Raw genomic sequence first — 23,351 nt, 5'->3', positions numbered from 1 at the left:
GAGCCTGCTTCTCCTTCTGCCTGCCATTCCCTCTGCCCCCACACTTGTGCTCTCTCACTCTCTTAAATAAATAAATAAATAAATAAATAAATAAATAAATAAATAAATAAATAAATAAATAAAATCTTTAAAAAAAAACTACAGATCGCCAAACAAATATAATAATGAAAGAGTTTGAAATGTTTCAAAATTACCAGAACGTGACACAGAGACACAAAGTGAGCAAATGCTGTTGGAAAAACGACGCTGATAGATTTGCTTGATGCCGGATTGCCACAAACCTGCAATTTGCAAAAAGCACAGTATCTGCGAAGCATAATAAAGTGAAGCACAATAAAACGAGGTGAACCTGTACCAATGTTTAAAAACATTTTCATGCCATGTAAACTTCATCCAGAAAAAAAAAGTGCATTCAAGCGTACTTTCAATATTTTGCATACATTTTGGCAGCTCCTTAGAACCTTATTAAGAATCCAGCTTTAACTTTAGATTTCTTCTGTTTAATATAAAATACTTGATTTGAGCTACTCACTCAAGAAGGGCCAATATATTTTTCTCTCCACTTCACTGCATGATTACTACCTGTTTTTGTAAACTATAATCTAGATCCTCATTTGAAAAATCAAGCAAACAAAGGTCAAGTAATTTGGTGGGACATAAATGATGACTAATTCTTTTGGCTCAATAGCTGAAACTGTTTCTTCTCTACAGCTCTCCTGGACTGATTTCAATTTTTGCACAAAATATATGCAACAACACTTGAAGTTTACTCATCCATCGTGTTACTAATACTGGCTGATGGGCACGCTCAGTGTCAGAAAAACTTAATTGTTCATTATGTTGATATTTGGAATCACAGAGCTCCCTTTTTCCAGTTGTTTTAAGAAATCTGATCTTTGGTATAGATTTTATAGAAATTGTTGATTCTAGAGCACACAGTAAACCGTATGATGATGTCCATAATTAGAGCCATGTCAAGGGCTCTAAAAATAGGAGGCAGCTATTAAGCCACCAGCCTATCTAATATTATTTTCCTTCCATTGCTCCAGATTGCAAGAAAGCACATCTATGCTTTGTTTAAGACTGACCCACATACCCCTGAGGGTTGTTGTCCATGAGATATACAACAGAGAGATAAATAAGTTGAGATTCACCTAGGAGGGACACTTCCCATTAGAGAGATAAATATTGTGCATATCACAGTCAACAGCTATTGGCACCTTACAGAGGAAAATCTATGCATCTGTCTGATGCCATGTATAAATGTATAATTTGACATCCTGTAAACATAAACACACCTGGATACAGAAAACATCCCCTCTGAAAAGCTCATGGTCCAATTGGTCTTTGTTGGCCCAAAATATCTCTCATAACACTCACTACGCAGGTAATGGTTTTATTTGTTTTGTTTTGTTTTTTTCCTTTCTCAGGGTAAACAAAGGGGATCAAATTGTACTATTGACTTAGAGTTACACCTTGATTTGGTCACACCATTCATGTAGGATGTGCTGCAACAACATGACTAGTCTTTTGTCTGTTCACTCTTTCCTGATGTCCTTTACTATTTGTGGGTTTTTTGGGGTTTTTTTTGGCTTTTTTGTTGTTGTTGTTGTTGTTGTTTTAAGTCCAAAGAGGGGAGCTGCCACTGATTTTTGAAAGTACCTAAGACAATACGCTATAAGAATTTCTTTCTTGTTTCACCTTCTTCACCATCTACACCTCTCCAACTGTCTGGCTCAGCATTTTGCAGTTACGAAATGGTTGGTCTTACAGTTTTAATATTCAAAGAGGTATTAAAACAAATTAGTTATTCTGAAGTTTGATTTCTATAGGATGTGGTTTCTTCCCATTCTGTCTTAAGGAGTAAAAATTAGAAGAGTTTAAGATGGAAGAAGTATTCACAGGGCCTCTGGAAATTTGTTCCAACACTTAACAATTCATGCCACAAATTCTTAACTGGGCACCTGACATGTGTCAGGCATCGAGCTAAATGTTGGGGAAACAATGGTGAAGAAGACACCATTCGTGCTCTCAAGGAAATTAGTCTCCTAATATAAAATGTTAATAAGCATATAGACACTGTGTGTGGTGTGTGTTTGTGTGTGGTATGTGGTGATGTCTACTAGCCATAGAACTTGCTTTGGAAAACTAACCACTTTTCCAATTTGCCCCACTATTTTTGGTATATTTTGGTATATTAAGTACATGTTTTCTGTATCCCTTCTTAATTTGATTTTTTTTTTTTTTTGCGTTTGTTTACTATGTATCACCATGGTTTAGGCATAGGGCATCTATCTTTCATCAGGTTCTAAAATACCTCTATGAACAAAGCATCAGGAACAAAAGGTGAGTAATATATTTGCAGCAACTTCACTGTTTTAACAATTAGTATTAACACCAAGTGGTTCTCTGCACAAAGGCAACATAGGATTCTGAATTTAGGTGAAACCACTGTCACTAAAATCCAGGTAAAATTGAATGTCATACTTGAAAAGACAAATCTATTTACTCAGTAAAGACCGATTAATGCTTTGGTACATAGTGTTCATTAGCAGAAAGCAGGGCTCTCAGAAAAATGGAAATCCAACAGTTGTATGTTTTGTAACAGAAGGAGTCTGGAAGGTCATAAAGCCAGAGGGGCAACTGAGGCTCAGGCAGTAAGGGGGCTTGTCATGCCATGGAGCTCTTGGGTGAGAGAACTACAAAGAGACTTCAGGTCACCCAATTCCCAGCCACTGCACTAATGGCCAATTCTTAGCAGTGTTTACCTGGACCACATGCATTCCCAACCATTCCTTACTGGCCAGTTGGGAGCTCTGAGTAGGGGGTAAGCACCCATGAGCTGAGAACACCCTGCCGTGGGCATTCTAGGCAGACTAAGCTTGTTACAGCTCGTTTCCTTCTTGGTCCTACCTTAGAGGCTGGAGTTCCTCAGCTTCTCTCACTTTGCCCAGAAAACTCTCAAATGAGTCAAATAACATGAACTATGCTGCTAGCATTTCTGTCAACACAGGAACGTGAAACTGGAATTCTATAATGACTGTGGTAAAAACGAAACGGGGCAAGTCGGAAACCTGAGTCCTGCATGGTGTTGCTCTGACTGTGGCATCTCAAACTGACCCACTGGTGCCAAAGAACAAGAGAGTGTGATGGAAGAGTACAGTCAAAAGAGATTTTTGCCATAAAACACTATTTTTGAGCTATAATGAGATAAAGTTTAACTTTCTTTTTTTTTTAAGATTTTATTTATTTGAGAGAGAGACAGAGAAAAAGAAAGAGAGAGTGCAAGCAGTGGGAGAGGCAGAGGGAGAAGCAGGCTCCCCGCTGAGCAGGGAGCCCAACACGGGAATCGATCCCAGCACCCTGGGATCATGACCTGAGCCGAAGGGAGACGCTTAACTGACTGAGCCACCAGGCACCCCAAAGCTTAATTTTCTTGCCTTACACTAAGACGATGGCCCTTTTAGTATTAAAATGAACTTTTGGAAAAAAATGTGATAGTGACAATAAATTTATGCTATTAGATCTATGTGCTAGTAAATAATAGGAAATAAGCATTTTGTTTAGTATCATTCATTGCTTAATAAAATTAAAAGTTGGTAATACCTTGTTAGTCATCCTTTTCTTGTTATGCAACTGCTTTCCTAAATCTGAAAGTCTGGGAATTATTATACAATTCTACTTGGAATGTTTGGCATTTACACAGTGAGCAATGGGAGGGATAAAACTATATCAAAGGGCATTTATATCACACTGATAATCAGGAAATAGTGACTTCCATCTAAAACACAGTTTCATACTTTCAGACATTTTATCATAATTTGTCTGAAGAGTTGTTCATGCTTTCTTTAAAAAGGGAGAAAGGTCATTAACGCAAACAAAACACATTTTGCCGAGGCATTTCCCTCCAAACTAGACACTCAACATTACTGAAGTAGCTATTAGGCAAAGTGCTACACCAGCTGAATATTATCGGTATGTTGTTTTGGCAGAAGTTTCCAAGTCATTAATTGATTTTTCTGTAGTGGCTCAGGAAGTCATTCCTCCATGCCCACAGACAGGCATCTCTGAGACTGGAGTTTGCAATATGGTTTGGTGTCACCAAGGAATGGCAGTGGAAGTAATTCCATCCCCGCCACCCCCCAACACACACCCACTTGCTCTCTACATCCCTAGGGACTGATGTACTAAAGTTCTAGGCCAAGTTTTGATAAAAAGGGTCTGGTTCTACAACACATGTGTTTATTCCAATAGAGAACCAAGTAAAGAGGAAGAAAGTAGGCTCTACTGCCTGGATCCGAGTTCCCCATCCAGCCACTTGTAGGACAGGCCCGTAGTTAACACATAGCTTCAGATGACCTTACCTCTCTGTGCTTTACTTGCCTTTGCCGCAGAAGAGAGTAACAGTAGCTCATTGGAAATGGAAGGGTCTGATCATTCAATGAAATACCTACACAGAGCATTTTGCCTTGCCTGGAACTGAGGGGTTCCCAGCATGTGGGACTTCCGTGCTGAAGCTGCAAAAGTCCTGGACAAGCCACAAACAGCTGGTCACGCTACCTGACAGGTGCTTGCAACAACATCTGGTACAGAACACTCACGAAAATGTCCACTCTCACTATAAATGTTGCTCTTTTCACTGGAATTCAAATACGCCATGAATATGAATGCATTCATCTTCCCCAGAGTTAGCCTGAAGTTGTAACCTAATAAATACAATCCTTTTGCTTTAGAGTTAGAGAAAACAGAGTCACATACAGAGGCAGAGAACCAAGAACTGACTGTTTATGTCAAGGCCCACAAGCAAATCACTTTCCTCTCACACAAAATGATCCTGACATGAAAGCATTCCCAGGAAATATGCTTCCTTTCTCTCTCTCAGAGGTGTCGTTCATCATTAGTGCAAGATGACTCCCCCCTTTCAGGTTTTGAAATTGGGGAAGCCTTTTACCGTTCTCTGATAACCTCATTTCTAGTTCTTATTTGAACTGCTTACGGCCTCTGTCTGGTTTGTGGTCATGAAAGTATCATAAGGACACTTTATCCAACAAAGCATGCAAGTAATTGTAGCGATCACAGAGTTCACCGTGTGACTATGGCATGGTTCTATGTTGAGACATGCAGATCATCTATAGATTACGCCTCTGGCTCGCTCTGTAATGCCGAAGCGTGCATCAGTGAAACAGGTCAGCTCTTTATCTTAAACTTGTTTGCTTTCCCAAGATTCCTGTGCAAGAATCAGCAAGGCTCAATTTTGCAGGTAACGAACCAATGTCAGGCTCAATGCCTTTGAAAACTCTGGTGTAGAGGGCAGCAATTAACCAACAGCCAAGGTCTGGGTCCTGGGTAATGAAGACAATTGTGTTTACACAGATAAAAGTCTAGAAGTAAGGAATCTCAAGAACACCAGAACTGGGGCGGAGGGGGGGCGGGGGGGGGGAACACACTTGGGATAGTATGTTTGATATACAAAATTTTAGTACAGAACTAGAAAATGTTTGAACAAAACGACCACCAGCTTCACACAGAATGTCCACATTGGGAGCAAATTAATTTCAGTTTATATTGGGGAAAATTCTCACATGCATAGTCCTCACTGGGTGCTATTCCATACCAGGCTTTATTTTAATGCTTTCTGGGTATTAACTCACTCAAATTTCTTAGCAACCCTAAAAGAGAAGTTACCATTGTTATATCCATTCTACAGAAAGAGAAACTGAGGAACAGAGGAATATTATAACTTGTCCAAAGACACATACCTAATAAATGACAGGTCTGAGGGACACCCGGGTGGCTGCCTTCGGCTCAGGTCATGATCCCAGGGTCCTAGGATCGAGTCCCGTCTCGGGTTCCTTGCTCAGCAGAGAGCCTACTTCTCCCTCTGCCTGCCTCTTCCCCTGCTTCTGCTCTCTCTCTCTCTCTCTGGCAAATAAATAAATAAAATCTTTAAAAAAAAAAATGACAGATTTGAGAGTTGAACCTTGAGTGGTCCTTATTATGATATAAAGAGAATAAGGCTACTTATACAGAGAAACAAAATAACAGATTTTCTATATTTTCTGAGAAAGAAGTCAACCTACATCAAGTTTGACATGAAAGAGTATTTATGAGAAGAAGGTTTCAGTAATTGATTTTATTTAAGCATCTGTCTCCCTGATTTGAAATTTAGTGTAGCTATTTAAATAAATAGAGGTTGCCAGTAAATAAAAAAGAATATCTAAAATTTAATGGAAGCACTGAGGAAATACTTTTTAAATATATACTTTGTAAGAAAATTTAGTTGATAAGAACTGATTCAAGCTAAACCAATTCAACTTGTTGATTCAGCAATAAAGTGTAAGTGGTATCAGAGTACCATTAACATATACACATTGATTGAGACTGTCAAATAGGTTTTAAACCACTTTATTATATTCAAGAGCTAAAATGCTTGGCATCAATTTGATTTGAAAACTTCCATTTTATTTTTTAAGCATATCACATTAGGCCATATTTATGCACTAAAACTCTAAGTGTTTTAAAATTTGTTTTGAACTATATTTTAATTTTCCTCTTTTAAATAGAGCCTAAATGGTGTATATTTATCCTGATGTTGTGAATTTTTATAGGATAAATGCATCACTAAACAATGAATAGCAATGATAATACAAAATATTATAAGATAACACAAGGATTCACTGTTACATTGAGACAATAAGAGGGATCATATAAAAACTAAAATATGTGTTTTGTTTATATAGACTCTAAAATTACAGGTGAGCTCCACTTAATTTAGTCCTTATACAAATTTAGTCCTTATACATGTAAATGTGAATGACAATAAGGATTTTTTTCCATTGTATAAGTAAATAATAATAACTAGCATTTATTAAGGGTTCAATATGTATCAGTCACCCATAGGTTCAGATGGGCTAAATGACTTGACCACACTTTCACAACTAGTAAGAGATTAAATAGAACCCACAACTGACTCAAAATTCTCTGTTACTCTCATGGTATGATGCTGCCTCCTTGCCTTCTTAAGTAGGGTGATTTCAAATTGTGAATTTCGTAGCACATGATTATATTTTTTAAAACCTTTTGGGATGATGAAAATATTTTACATTTTGATTGTCATGGTTACTACATAGGTACACGTATTTGACAACACTCATCAAATCCTACACTTAAAATTAATATATATAGTGTTACTTCTCAATAATGTTTATTGAAAAACTAAAAAAACAATTCTATTTAGAAAAATTTTAGGGGCATGTTTATTGTGTAAGATACTTGTTCGTTAAGAGACACCACAGTGTTAGAGATATAATGAATATGATAACAGATAAAAAGTAGAGCAGAAAGGTTTTTTCCGTTCAAATTTTCTAAGAATAAATTGTAACGATTACTTATTTGCAATCATACGATTAAATTATGATTAAATTACATATACAGATCATACTCTTGTCAATTTTCAGATGACAAGCTGTCATTTTTAAAATGTGACAAATACACAGATATGCTTTGTGTGTTTTTTCAAGAGTCTCCAATTTTGTGCCCCCAGAAGTCATTGGCTGAAAAGAGAAATCTGCAGAAGGACTCCAGAGCCAAAAAGAATTTCTGCAAACACCATTCAGTGAGCCCAGATTACTTCGTGTTAGGTATGGAATTAGCAGTTAGTGGCACACTGTGATCTGTTTGACAGGTGAAACCTGGTGGCTGAGGCAAGAATAAATGGTTATTTCCTGTCTCAGCAGCACTATTGAGTGAGTAAGCAAAGTATTGATCCTTATTTGGTTCCTGAAATGCATGGGACTCAAGCTATCCCGAGGCTTCCCTCCAAAACTCTCCTTGGGATCCAGACAATAAAAGAGTTTGTAATTTGAAACCTTTCTTCTTTCACTCTGGTGGAACAACTTGGAATGCAGGGTCTGAGGGAAACCCTGCTTCCTATGTCTCCCACCATGAACTTAAAGTCTACCCCAGAACAAGTTTCCTGATATAAATCCAATATAGTCATTTTTATATTACTGATGAATTCAGGATTTCTTCTGTTACTAAATAGTTATCATTTCCACTTAAATACCTGGAACTGTGCTAGGCACAGGGGGTACAAAAATGAACAAAATAAATGTACTGTCCTCAAAGGCTTGTAGTTAAGGAAAATGGAAGGGAGGAGAGAGAAAGAGACAGAGAATAAACCAGAAGATCAGTGAAAAATAGTGTTAGGAAAGATACACTATTTAGGTATGGTTTGGGCACAAAGGAGAGACAGGCATTTGCACTTGGAAGGATTGTCAGGTAATGACCCTGAAGAAATGCCCACCAAACAGATTTCAGTTTGCACTCCCCCACAAAGCCCACTCTGGTCAAGCTTGCCAATGACCTTGATGTTGCCAAACCCAAATGTCATTTCTCTGTTGGTACATTTTTTAACTTCTCAATAGTATGTAATCAAGATCCTTGATCATTCTGCCTTCTTGAGATACTTTCTTCCCCCAGCTTCTTTCCCCACCACCTCTCCTGAGTTCCTGGTTTTCCTTGGTCTCATTGCTTGTTCCTTTATAAACTCTTTTCTTGGCTTCTGTCCTTCTCAGAATCTCAGAATGTTGAGTTGTGAGACCACTTCTCTTACTGTGTACATACCCTGTGTATGAATCATGTTTAAGAGGGGAACTATTGGGGCGCCTGGGTGGCTCAGTTGGTTAAGCGACTGCCTTCGGCTCAGGTCATGATCCTGGAGTCCCAGGATCGAGTCCCACATCGGGCTCCCTGCTCGGCAGGGAGTCTGCTTCTCCCTCTGACCCTCCTCCCTCTCATGCTCTCTGTCTCTCATTCTCTCTGTCTCAAATAAATAAATAAATAAATAATCTTAAAAAAAAAAAAAGAGGGGAACTATTAAACCAAACTCCTTAATTTAAACCCTGGACTTGCCAATTATCAGCTGTGTAACACTGGGAAAGTCACTTAAGTTCTTCATGTCATTGGTTTTTCACCTATAAAACAGGGGTTGCCCATGAGGTATAAATGAGTTAACCCATGTAATATTAAATGAGTGAACACGTGTAATATTTACATGTAACCTACTTAGAATAATGTTCAGCACATATTAGGCACTATATTGTTAACACTGGCATATGTTTTAATGCCACTTATAATGCTTACGACTCCCAGTCTATATTTTTTACTCTAACCTCTGCTTTGGAAACTAGTCATATATCAAACTGCCAACTAGTATCTCATTTTTGATGTCTAATGGAATCTCAAAAATAACAAGACTGTTTGTTTGTTTTTCTATTTAATCTGGATGACTAGGTGGATGGTGGTGCCATTCACAGAGAAAGAGAACACTGAAGAAGGGACAAGTCTAAGAATGATCCCTTTGTGGACAATGAGTTTGATAGCTCTTGGGATACAAATTTGGAATCTTTCAGTAATAATGAGATGGGATCTAGGTCTAAGAGAAGACTCCATGGGCTGGAGATGTAGATTTAATAATTATCAGAATAGATGAGGTTATTTAAGTAGACTTTGTGAAGCAGGAAGAGAGGAGGTCCAAACTCTGGAAAACAGCAAAATATTCAAGAGGAAGACAGATACAGAGAAGTTGGAAAGAAGAATCTCCAAACAGTAAGAGGAGACCCAACAAAGAAGAGTATGATAGCCCAGGAAGAACATTTCAAGAATAAAAGAGAGGTAAGCAGGGTTAAGTAACACAGAGATCAAATAAGATAAGGACTAAAAAAGTCAGCCATATTTGGCAATTAGAATATCACTGAGCAAACGGAAAACCAAGATGCCGTCTAAGCTTGCAAAGATTCCTGCCCTTGAACCTCAAGTCCCTCATAATTTTAGAAACTCAGCAAGATACTTGCCTGGAATTCTACTTCTCTCAGAGCTCCAGGCCATTAGTTGGCACATTCAGAGAGAGTTAATCACACCCTTCCCCATCCCCAGCTTTTTTGTGCGACTACCAATACTGTAACTTATGTTAATTTGTGCTCTCAACGTTTTCATTTTTATTTTTCTCTTCTCTGTTTCTAGGAAGAAGTATTAGATATCAGCAATTTAAATAAATAGATTTTGGAAAAATCATGGACATTCAACAGAATCTTCTTCATCCAAAGTAATAAAAACAGTAACAAAAGAATGGTCAATGAATCAATAGGACAATAATTCCAGGATGCCCCCCAAACACTGGAGGATTATTTTTTTTTATGATTCACTAGATATGTTCACTAGACCATAGTCAGCAAGAAAAATATAAATATATAGAAGCTTAATAACATGAATCAAAATAGGAAGAGTTCCTTGCTCAATCATTAATTAAATGCAAATGTTATTAAAAATGGAATGTTAAAGAAATGTTTGACTTAATAAAAATTGTGTGAAAAAGGAAAGCGAGATCCCCGCCCCCAAGGACATTCTTTAAAGTGCTTTAAGAGCCCTGTTTCAGGGCTTGATTTTCCATGCATAAATCTAAAAATCCCATTTTTATTTGGAAAATCCAATTCACCCCAAAATTATCTTAATAAAATTTATTTTTAAGTCTTCTGGTTAACTGAAAACAAACTGGTAGCTCCTAAGAAGTTTCTAGATTCTATGCAAGTCAGAGTAAAGGAAGTTAAAACAGATGATTAAATTATATTTTTTTATTAGCATGAGCATGATTCACTTGAGGGGTTCCCAAATTTTGCTACATATTAGAATTACCTGAGCAGACTTTTAAAAATCTTAATATCTAAGCTGACCCCACATGTGTTAAATCAGAATCCCTGGGGGTGAGATCCAGACATTAATATTTTTTAAATTTCCTCAAGGGATTCTCATGGGCATCCATGAATGTGAGAACTCTTGTGACTTATTCCACCCTCATTCTCATTAAATTAATGTTTTAGTGGTTATGCATAAGAGCTTTGAAGTCAGAGCTGGGTTTGAATGCTGGTGGCTGTGTAAACTTGGACAACAAGGCCCCTAACCTTTCTGAGCCTTAGTTTATTCAACTATTACTCACTAATTATTGTTCCCACTTCATAAGGCTATTTTTTAAAAGATTTATTTATTTATTTAAGAGAGAAAGAGAGAGTACATGCACATGTGAGGTGGGGGTAAGGAGAGGGAGAAAATCTCAAGCAAGTTCAATGGCAGATGTGGGGCTCAATCTCACAACCCATGAGATCATAACCTGAGCCAAAACCAAGAGTCAGATGCTTAACCGACTGAGCCACACCCATGTCCCCATAAGGCCATTTTGAGCATTAAATAAGGTAATATAAAAACTCAGAATATGTGTTATGTAATACACAATAAATGTTGCTAATATATATAAACATAATGATTCATTATTAATGATAATTATCAATTAATTACAAACCAAATACTATGTCTGGTTTATAATTCATAGTTGACAAATATAATTGTACATAAATCTGAATTAATACATGTAATCAAGTGTCAGATCTATGCTGACTCAATGAATTCAGACATCTAGTTTGGACCATAAAGGCACTCTCTCATTTAAAATACACAAAGGAGGGTTCAAAGATCCTCAAATTCACTTCCTATTCACACCTGCCTCTGTACAGATTTATGACACCTCAAAAGCAGCCGTGTAATTTGAGTCTGACTTTCAGGAGAAAGCTACTAATAAATTTCCTTGGGTCTTATTAGAGGGAACTTTTAAATCTTCATTGACACAGTAGGAAAGAACTAAAAAAAAAATTTCCAGTCACATTTTTCTTATTTACTCCCTTACTCTGGAGTGCATGATGACTTGTTTTCCTTTAGTTGTATCTGAACAGTTTGACAGATTACTGTGACAAGGTTACTTTTAAATTGATAAAAGGTTTGATTGTGTCTGTGCATTTGTCAAAACTGTCTGACACCATGTATAATGGACTCTGCACTCAGAGCCCAAATGACACTTGAGTCTGCTCTAACTATTCAGCGTTCTGCACACACCGTCAGGAGACATCCAACAGGGTTGGGTGAAAGTCGGGGACATTAGCTTGGGCAGACCCTCAGCTCTGGAGCTCAAAAACTCCTACTTTGTTCTGGCTTTTCATTCGGGGCATTTCTCCCCCCTTGTTAAATGCTGAAGTGACATTTACAGCTTCATTTTAAAAGGAGCAATGCTAGGGTATCACAGCTTAGCAAAGAGAACATTTACAGAGAAAAATGGAGGGCAGGACAGCAGACTGGTGATGACTGGAAATATGTGTGCACCTAGTCAAGAGTTTCCCTCCTTTCCCTTCATTCTGCTTCAGGTGGCCTTAGCAGTAACTGCACACTCATTTTGTAACAGAAGAACAATTCACTCTGTACCTGCACAGTGTTCTCATCAATGCCAGATTAGTTAATCATGTGGAAGTGGGGCAATATAGGGCCAGAGCTTTCTCAGAGCAATGTATTAGTTAAAATTAGTTGAAATTCTTGAGGTTGGTTAGATAAAAGTTATTGTAGATGTAGAAAATATAAATACATCATGATTTTTGTTTTCAATTTTAAATTCTATTATGTTAAATATGTGGTTTTATTTTTTTAAGAGCAATTTCAATGTATTTCAAGGGCACGTTTACAATCATATCAGAGAAGTTACCAATTTTTTTGAGAGAGGAAATATAGTTTTACATGTAAAAAATGATTACACCACCCAAATTTTATTTGGTCCAAAAGTTGCAATGTTCTCTCTTTGTCTCCTCAAGTTGAATCTGTCTTTCCCCACATTGATCTCCTCCTCTTGAGATAAGCATAAAGAGTATATAATCCAAGCATTCCACCCATGATCTCCAACAGATAACCCATCCCATGAATATAACTGTATAATTAATAGAATTTTCACTATATTTGCCTTTAGTGCTCTTAATATTGCAGTCCTGGAATGTTTAATAGTATATTGATGACCCATCCATGAGTAGATAAGAAAAACAGATCAATTAAAAATCACTGATTTGGGTCTTCTGTGCTACTTCACTATTTCTTTCAGAGTTCATTGATTAAGTGTCTCTCAAGTCTTTGGTTTTTAATGGCAAAATAAATACATATTAAAAAAAAAGACATCTTTCACCACACATAACTATTCTACCAATGCAATTATTAATCCTTACACCTTCTTCTCTGACTAAATTATTCTTCTTTCAGCTTGCTTTTCAACTATGCCTACCCTGATTGTCCCCTGATCTTATAAGATGCCTTCTTTCCACTCCGCAGTTGGAATTTTTTGAAACAAAAATCTGACCAGTTCACCTTCCTGTTTGTGACAAGCCAATGTTTTCCTCCATTGCTCTTAACATAAAACACATTTCCCAACATGATCCACAAGGAAATCACCTTATCCCATATTTCCAGCTCATTTTGCCCCATACTCTACCTCTCTGTCTCTGCTATAACCACACTGGCTTTCTTTCAGCCCCACGTTCTTGCCATGCTCCCTCCAGTCATTTGTTCTACACACATGAGGCTCTTTCTGCCTGGAATGCTCTTACCTTCCTTCCCCATTTAGTAAAACCTATTCTTCCTTCTGACCTTACCTCAGTGGTCACTTCCTCAGAGATTCCTTTGCTCACTGCCCTAACTAGAACAGACCCCATGTGATAAACACTCTTGGTTCCATGTTCCTCTCTTTTTTTGAATTTATAGTTGTATTGTTTTTGTTTTGTTTTGTTTTGTTCAGGGAGGGGGAGGGGCCAACGGAGAGGGAGACAGGGAAGGAGAGAAGCAAACTCCCCGCTGAGCATGGAGCCCAATGCAGGGCTCTAGCCTATCCTACAACCCTGAGATCATGACCTGAGCCAAAATCAAGAGTCAGATGCTTAACCGACTGAGCCATCCCAGGTGCCCCTAGGTGCAATTTTATATCAAATTATATGATTATTTCATTAATGTCTATTTTCCCTAGTAAAATATAAGCTCTGCTAAAACAAGGCCTTTGTCTAAATTTAGTCACCACTGAATCTTCAGCACTATATCTGGCAAGCAGCATAGGTGCTCTGTAAATATTTCTTGATTGAGACTGCAATAAAATCCCTCGAGCTTTCTCAAGATAAAGACATTGCAAAGTCTTTAACTATACTATCTCCTATAAGACAGACATTGTGATGTACTCATTCAAAACATAACTAGAGAGGTTTCCCATAGAGTGAAATCATTTTTTTAGTCCCATCTTCTTTTCTTTGATTTTACTTGTGATCTGAACACAGAAGTTTTGATGATGAATGTGAATGGAATCCCTTAATAAGAATCTGCTTTCAGATTATACATTGAGAAATAATGTAATTTCTTTTCTTTAATATCATTTTCTTGCTGTTCATTAGTATTAATATGGATTACTGTACTCTAATACCAGATAATTCAATATATCTATGCTTATCTTCGGTATATCTGTTTTTTTCTATCATTTTATTAATACGGATATTAGCAAATACTGCATTTCCTATAATTTAAGGAAATACTAACTCTAAAATACCTATAATTTCAAACATGAAAAATCAATCTTGATGGCAAGTTCATTTAAACCTACAAATATTACATTTATAGGTAAGGTGATTTTAAAGTGTTGGATGACTAATAGGAATATAAAATGATTTGAATCTTTAGAAAACTACTAATGTAAAATACTAATGACCAATGCAAGAGACCAACTCTACAAGAGAGGAAACATGAGTTTAAAAGTGCCCCGCATCGGTTTCTTACCACAGGCATCCCCATACATCAGGTCTTACCGATACAGCTGAACCAACTCAGGCTGTGGCCCTGACAACACTGGGAAAGGGGATTGGGGAAAGATAAAAAAGTATCCAAGAGCAGGTTTTACCACTAAATAATAAGGAGGGTCTCAATGAAATATTAGAATTTGGGGGTAAAAGAAGCATAAAGGATTATCAAGTTAAACCCATTATTTCATACATGGGGGAAACCAAAGTTAGGGTGAAAACAAGTCATTGGTCTAAGGCCACACACCCAGTTGATGACAGAGCCAGGACCCAAAACCAGATCTCTTAGTGCACAGCTATTCCCACTGCATTATGTGGCTTGATCACAGCAGTTCTCCAAAATTCTCTAGGAAACATAATCTGAGCAATAAACCTCAGATCCAGACCACTTCAGTAACTGGAGAACCCACAAACATGTTTATAATAACAATAGCATGGGCCTGATCTTATTAGCCAGCAAAAACTAATATGAACAAGTAACCAGTACCCTCTAAATTTCTCAGATGCACACAAGGAAGATTAACAGAACTTCTTTCCTCAAAAATAATGTCTCTGATACATTCTGGTCTCCCACCCACACAGACCTAGTTTCCGGGAGGAGGAGCAAGATGGCAGAGGAGTAGGAGACCTAGGTTCATCTGGTCCCAGGAATTCAGCTAGATAGGGAACAAACCATTCTGAACACCTACGAACTCAACAGGAGATCGAAGAAAAGAAGAGCAGCAACTCTCTGAACAGAAAAGCAACCACTTTCTGGAAGGTACGTGTGGAGAAGTGAATCCGAGGCGATATTTGGGAAGACAGATGGTGGGGCGGGGGCCTCCGTCCGCCGCTTCTGGCAAGTGATAGAGCAGCGGAGTACAAAATTGGAACTTTTAGAAGTCGGCTCTGCTGAGGGATGTTGCTCCACTGGCTAAGCAGGGGGTGGAACTCTCACTGGGACAGTGTGGTCTAAGGACCCTCGGGGTCACAGAAAGACCAGGGGTGCCTGAGTGCGGCAGAGCTCCCAGGGATCGGGGCGGGGCAGCTGGCTGCAGAGACGGAGCCGAGGAGTGGGCTCTCAGCTCGGGGTTGCCATAAACCGTGATCCGCAGCACAGTCGGGCCACTGCTCTTCCAGCAGGGACCCAACAAGCAGCAGATCGGGGGGAGACTCCCCTTCCTCCCCTAGGAGTAGCGGCGTGGGAGAGCACTGCAGGGATCTGCTGGGTTTGGAGACTCCACACGGGGACGTGCGCCAGAGATAGAAACACTCAGTCACAGGCCGGGTGAGCAGGGAGTGCAACCGGAGACTGGGGAGACAGGAATGATTGACTGCTTTTCTCTGGGGGGGAATTGAGGAGTGGGGCCCCAAGTTCTCGGCTCCTCTGGGGCAGAGATTGGGAGGTCGCCATTTTCACTTTCGTCCTCCAAAGCTGTATGGAAAGCTTGCAGGGAACAAAAGCTCCCGAGAGCAAACCCGAGCAGATTACTTACCCCGGACAGGGCAAGGGCGGGGCAATTCTGCCTCCAGCAAAGACATTTGGGAACCACGGCAACAGGCCTCACCCCCAGAAGATCAGCAAGAACAGCCAGCCAAGACCAAGTTTATTTATCAATGAGAAGAGCAGAACTCCAGCGATAGGGGAATACAGCACATAGAATTCATGGCTTTTTTCCCCCCTGATTCTTAGTCTTTCAGAGTTAATTGTTTAAATTTTTTTGACTTTTCCTTTTTCCCTTTTTCAACCAACATCTTGTCAATCACTTTTTAAAAAATCTTTTTTATTTTTCATTTTTAGAGTCATAGTCTATCCCTTAATAGTAGTTAAGCTTATTTTTGGTATATATATAAGTTGTTCTCTTTTAAAATTTTGGGATACAGTTTCTTCTAACAGACCAAAATATATCCTAAATCTCTAGTATATGGCTTTGTTCTAGTCTCCTGCCTGATCACATTCTCTCCTTTTTTTTTTTCATTCCTCTTCTTTTTTCAACCAATTTCTTATCAATTCCTTTTATAAAATCTTTTATAATTTTCATCTTTACAGTCATATTCCATCCCTTCATCATATTTACCCTTATTTTTGTACATATATAAGTTTTTCTTTCTTTAAAATTTTGGGAGGCACTTACTTCTAACAGACTAAAATACACCCAAAATCTAGTGTGTGGCACTGATCTATGCACCAGCCTGATCATATTCTTTTTTTTTTTTTAATCTTTTTCTTTTTCTCTCTTTTTCTTTTTTCTTTCTTTCCCTTTCTTTTCCCCTGGTTTCAGGGCTCTTCTAATTTGTTTAGTGTATATTTTTCTGGGGTCGTTTTTACCCTGTTAGCATTTTGTTCTCTCATTCATCTATTGTCCTCTGGACAAAATAACAGGACGGAAAAAATCACCTCAAAAAAAAGAACAAGAGGCAGTACCGACTGCCAGGGACCTAATCAATATGGACATTAGTAAGATGTCAGAACTAGAGTTCAGAATGACGATTTCAATGATACTAGCTGGGCTTGAAAAAAGCATGAAAGATATTAGAGAAACCCTCTCTGGAGAAATAAAAGAATTAAAATCTAGCCAAGTTGAAATCAAAAAGGCTATTAATGAGGTGCAATAAAAAATGGAGGCTCTACCTACTAGGATAAATGAGGCAGAAGAGAGAATTAGTGATATAGAAGACCAAATGATGGAAAATAAAGAAGCTGAGAAAAAGAGAGATAAACAACTACTGGATCATGAGGGCAGAATTCAAGAGATAAGTGATACCATAAGATGAAACAATATTAGAATAATTGGAATCCCAGAAGAAGAAGAAAGAGAGAGGGGGGCAGAAGGTATAATGGAGCAAATTATAGCAGAGAACTTCCCGAACTTGGGGAAGGAAAAGGCATCAAAATCCAGGAGGTACAGAGAACCCCCCTCAAAATCAATAAAAATAGGTCAACACCCTGACATCTAATAGTAAAACTTACGAATCTCAGAGACAAAGAGAAGATCCTGAAAGCAGCTCGGCACAAGAGATCTATAACCTACAGTGGTAGAAACATTAGATTGGCAACAGACCTATCCACAGAGACCTGGCAGGCCAGAAAGGACTGGCAGGGTATATTCAGAGCACTAGATGAGAAAAATATGCAGCCAAGAATACTATATCCAGCGAGGCTGTCATTGAAAATAGAAGGAGGGATAAAAAGCTTCCAGGACAAACAAAAACTAAAGGAATTTGCAAACACAAAACCAGCCCTACAAGAAATATTGAAAGGGGTCCTCTAAGCAAAGAGAGTGCCTAAAAGTAACATAGACCAGAAATGAACACAGACAATATACAGTGACAGTCACCTTATAGGCAATAAAATGGCACTAAATTCCTATCTTTCAATAGTTACCCTGAATGTGAATGGGCTAAATGCCCCAATCAAAAGACACAAGCTATCAGATTGGATAAAAGAACAAGACCCATCAATATGCTGTCTGCAAGAGACTCATTTTAGACCCAAAGACACCCCAGATTGAAAGTGAAGGGGTGGAAAACCATTTACCATGCTAATGGACACCAGAAGAAAGCTGCAGTGGCAATCCTTATATCAGACAAATTAGATTTTAAACCAAAGCCTATAATAAGAGATGAGGAAAAGGATACTATATCCTACTTAAAGGGTCTATCCCACAAGAAGATCTAACAATTGTAAATATGTATGCCCATGCCCCTAACATGGAAGCAGCCAATTAATAACAAAAGCAAAGAAACAATATAATAATAGTGGGGGACTTTAACACCCCCCTCACTGAAATGGACAGATCAACTAAGCAAAAGATCAATAAGAAAATAAAGACTTTAAATGACACACTGGACCAGAGGGACTTCACAGATATATTCAGAACATTCCATCCCAAAGCAACAGAATACACATTCTTCTCTAGTACCCATGAAACATTCTCCAGAATAGATCACATCCTAGGTCACAAATCAGGTCTCAAATGGTACCAAAAGATTGGGATCATTCCCTGCCTATTTTCAGACCACAATGCTTTGAAACTAGAACTCAATCACAAGAGGAAAGTTGGAAAGAACTCAAATACATGGAGGCTAAAGAGCATCCTACTAAAGAATGAATGGATCAACCAGGAAATTAAAGAAGAATTTAAAAAATTCATAGAAACCAATGAAAATGAAAACACAGCTGTTCAAAATCTTTGGGATACAGCAAAGGCAGTCCCAAGAGGAAAGTATATAGCAATACAAGCCTTTCTCAAGAAACAAGAAAGGTCTCAAATACACAACCTAACCCTACACCTGAAGGCGCTGGAGAAAAACAGCAAATCAAGCCTAAACCCAGCAGAAGAGAAATAATAAAGATCAGAGCAGAAATTAAAGAAATAGAAACCAAAAGAACAGTAGAACAGATCAACGAAACTAGGAGCTGGTTCTTTGAAAGAATTAACAAGATTGATAAACCCCTGGCCAGACTTACCAAAAAGAAAAGAGAAATGACCCAAATCAATAAAATCATGAATGAAAGAGGAGAGATCACAACCAACACCAAAGAAATACAAACAATTATAAGAACATATTATGAGCAACTCTATGCCAGCAAATTAGATAATCTGGAAGAAATGGATGCATTCCTAGAAATGTATCAACTACCAAAACTACCTATAACCACTAAGGAAATTGAAGCAATAATCAAAAATCTCCCAACAAACAAGAGCCCAGGGCCAGATGGCTTCCCAGGGGAATTCTACCAAACATTTCAAGAAGAATTAATACCTATTCTTCTGAAACTGTTCCAAAAAATAGAAATGGAAGGAAAACTTCCAAACTCATTTTATGAGGCCACCATTACCTTGATCCCCAAACCAGACAAAGACCCCATCAAAAAGGAGAATTACAGACCAATATCCCTGATGAACACGGATGCAAAAGTTCTCACCAAAATACTAGCCAATAGGATCCAACAGTACATTAAAAGGATTATTCATCACAACCAAGTGGGATTTATTCCTGGGCTGCAAGGTGGTTCAACATCCACAAATCAATCAGTGTGATACAATACATTAATAAAAGAAAGAACAAGAATCAAATGACCCTCTCAATAGATGCAGAAAAAGCATTTGACAAAGTAGAGCATCCTTTCTTGATCAAAACTCTTCAGAGTATAGGCATAGAGGGTACATACCTCAATATCATAAAAGCCATCTATGAAAAACCTATGGCAAATATCCTTCTCAATGGGGAAAAACTGAGAGTTTTCCCCCTAAGGTCAGGAACGCGGCAGGGATGTCCACTATCACCACTGCTATTCAACATAGTATTAAGAAGTCCTAGCCACAGCAGTCAGACAACAAAAAGAAATCAAAGGCATCTGAATTGGCAAAGAAGTCAAACTCTCACTCTGTGCAGATGATATGATACTTTATGTGGAAAACCCAAAAGACTCCACCTGAAAACTGCTAGAACTCATACAGGAATTCAGTAAAGTGGCAGGATATAAAATCAATGCACAGAAATCAGTGGCATTCCTATACACCAACAACAAGACAGAAGAAAGAGAAATTAAGGAGTCAATCCCATTTACAATTGCATCCAAAACCATAAGATACCTAGGAATAAAACTAACGAAAGAGGCAAAGGATCTGTACTCAGAAAACTATAGAATACTCATGAAAGAAATTGAGGAAGGCACAAAGAAATGGAAAAAGGTTCCATGCTCATGGATTGGAAGAACAAATATTGTGAAGACGTCAATTCTACCTAGAGCAATCTACACATTCAATGCAATCCCATCAAAATACCATCCACTTTTTTTCAAAGAAATGGAGGAAATAATCCTCAAATTTGTATGGAACCAGAAAAGACCCCGAATAGCCAGAGGAATGTTGAAGAAGAAAAGCAAAGCTGGTGGCATCACAATTTTGGACTTCAAGCTCTATTACAAAGCTGTAATCCTAAGATAAAATTTAAAATGCCCTTACTTCCAGAGCTTGCTGGCTCTTGTGATGGAAATACTCCCACCATGACTAATTTCAAGCCACTGAGTCTAGAACACACCACACATGGAATTCTTGAATATTTAACAGTTGATCCTAATATACCAAGTCAGAGGCAGCTCCCGCACCACTGGAAGTACAGGGACACCTAGAAATAATCAAAGTCAACCCACTCTTTTAGAAGAGGAAACTGAGGCTCAAAGAGAGTAAATGATTGGCCTCAAAATCACACGCAGTGGCTGAGTGGGTTTTAATGCACAAGATTCTACCTCAACTACCTTCATAAATTTTATGTATTAGAAATAGTCAGTGGTTTCCATATTATTGAAGAGAGAAGTGCTCCTTCTCAAAAACCAGCAGCAACTATACCAGAGAGCCTGTTAGAAATGCATATCCATGGTCTCTACCCCAGGCCTGGTGAATCATTATCTCTTGGGCCCAGAAATCTGTGCTTCAGCAAGTTCTCTGAGTGGTATAGAGCAAAGAGAAAATATCTTCCTTAAGCCCACCAATATTTTTTGTAAGTGAGATTCCAGTATGAGTCAGAGATAATACCTACCCTTTTTCCTATCAGCATCCGTTAAGAGATACTTCTCCTGAAGCTTTTAACATATAGCAGAGAACTTAAGTCCACAATCTTTCACATTTTTAAAAGCCCTTACTTTTCAAAATAGTTTAGGTTTTTCTAACAACAACAGGAAAAAGTTGAGTTATTTACCTTCCAAATCCAACCTCAACCTTTCCCAGACCAAAACCTAACATATTTATATGTCTTAGCCCTGGCACATTCCTTTTGTTTAAATAACTGCTTTTAAGTAAATATTTATTTTTCCAAGTCTTGCCCTAACTCCTTCACAAATCAAGGTAGTCAATGGCAATAGCCCCCCCTCCCCCACCCACTGTAATCCACATATAATCACATATATTGCTTTGTCAATTGATTATAGAGTTATGTATTTGTGTTTTGGTTTATCAGTCACTTCCTGGTGTTTTGATATTTGCTCCCAATCTTAAAGTCCAGAACAAAGACAAATAAATACTCTCCACTTTGTTTTCCTCTTTCAATATTTTAGAGGTTGGAAAATTTACAAAATAAATATCCTCTCAACCTTCTTGTGAAAGCATTGCAAAAGAGAAGAAGAAAAATTGAGTAATTGTTTCCCCAAATTTAAAAATACCCAGCTAAGGCATATTCAAATGACAAATAGCTGTACTGATATTACTTTAAAAATAATCAGACAGCAATCTAAAAATACAGGTCCATGGGTCTTAATTCATTATCCATTATTTAATTTCATTTGGAGGGCAAAGCTAAATATATTTATTCTATTTGCACAGAAATAAGAGAGTCAATAACCTAAGTGTTGGTAGATAAGAGATTAACAAAATCATTTCCGAAGGGCATTTCGTCACTACCACATTTCCTCACAAATCCAAAACTATTTGCTGAGTATGGTTCTTGGCCTTGGTGGGAAACAGCTTCAGTGGAGGTGGAAGGAGATGTTTTCAAGGAAAGCAGAGTATTAGTTTAAAATTCCCCAATTACCTGGTCATGGCTGAACTTCTATTTACCAAGAACTGGCCAGAAAAATTTGGCAACACGGGAGGTCACCATCCTGAAACCTACCACTTCGAAGTTTTTGAGATTCCCTTCGCTAACACTTCTCCAAAAAAAGCAGCTACCTTTATGAGATTCATCACTGATTCCGCCAGCCACATTGGGTTCGAAGGCCCAGCTAATGTTTGCTCATCGTCCTTTTGGTCAATACCTGCGTATCTGCCCGTAGTCCCAGGTAGGCCTGCTCAGGACCCCCAAACAAAAAGTACACAAATCCCATTCGCTAACATAAGCTGGACTTAGTTCTCAAATTTGAGTCCCATTTAGCAGAGTCTTCCTCACAAGGCACCAATAAAGGGGTATACCGAGGGCAAACCCAAGTCCTGTGTGGCTGGAGTGCACAGAGGGCAGTGTGGGGGTGAGGAACGGGGGAGCAGAGGGGCACTTACGGTTGGCACAGCTTGATTAGGTCCTGGTCAGTGGTGCCTGGTGGAAGGCCTCGGATGTACAGGTTGGTTTTACTCAACTGTTCCCCGCTGCTGTTGCTGGTGCTGTTTGTGCTGGGGCTGGGAGGAGCCATGGGGTGGGGAGCTGGTGCATAGGACTGCTGGAAACAGAAAAGGCTGTTACTGCAAAAACAAAGCCAGCACGCATTCACAGGCCAGCAGCTCAATGCACCTCGAAAGCAAGGCAAGCTTCCCGGCCTCTCTGACCCACACATGCACACACATCTTTATATCCCCACCCTGCGTACTTCTGAGAACATCATTTGCTCCCCCCACCCCGGACCTGCATTCAGATCGGTGTACGTTGGCCATAAGTGGGACAAAAAGAAATTCGCAGGTGCTCCTGACAGTGGTGTATGGCTTCTGAGCTAGTCCGCTGGGATTTTCCGTAGGCCCATAAAGTAGCACGGTACCTCCCTCCCTGTTAGAACCATAGTTCATTCACTCTTGGCACCAAAGCCCTGCTCCTAGTTCGCTTCAGCAGCCACACATCTTTGCCTTGTCTCTACTCCTTCTTCCCTCCTTCTCTCCAGCAAAACAAAACACAGAATGACACACTTCCTCTTATTATTGTCTTCACCACTCTCCAACGTAATTCCTGATACATAGAAATCACTCTATAAATAGTGAA

At 38.6% G+C, this 23,351-nt stretch overlaps 1 protein-coding gene across 2 annotated transcripts in view; it reads right to left on the bottom strand.

Moving 5' to 3' along the window:
* LOC123862956 (RNA-binding motif, single-stranded-interacting protein 3) overlaps nt 1-23,351 on the bottom strand; it is a 1,542,535-nt gene that overhangs the window by 564,236 nt on the left and 954,948 nt on the right. The window contains exon 14 of one of the 2 annotated variants that reach the window (XM_064588878.1): nt 22,664-22,818. In XM_064588878.1, coding sequence (XP_064444948.1) covers nt 22,664-22,818 — 155 coding nt within the window. Of the gene's footprint in view, nt 1-22,663; nt 22,822-23,351 lie in introns of both variants that reach the window. The other variant, XM_064588881.1, reaches the window with a different exon arrangement.

Source organism: Mirounga angustirostris, unplaced genomic scaffold (genome assembly GCF_029215605.1).
Source record: "Mirounga angustirostris isolate CCGP_5_RB_7025 unplaced genomic scaffold, mMirAng1.0.hap1 SCAF_1, whole genome shotgun sequence".
In the NCBI taxonomy this organism is placed as follows: domain Eukaryota; kingdom Metazoa; phylum Chordata; class Mammalia; order Carnivora; family Phocidae; genus Mirounga; species Mirounga angustirostris.
Note: the sequence above shows the minus strand (reverse complement) of the source record. Positions and strands in the feature narration are given on the sequence as shown.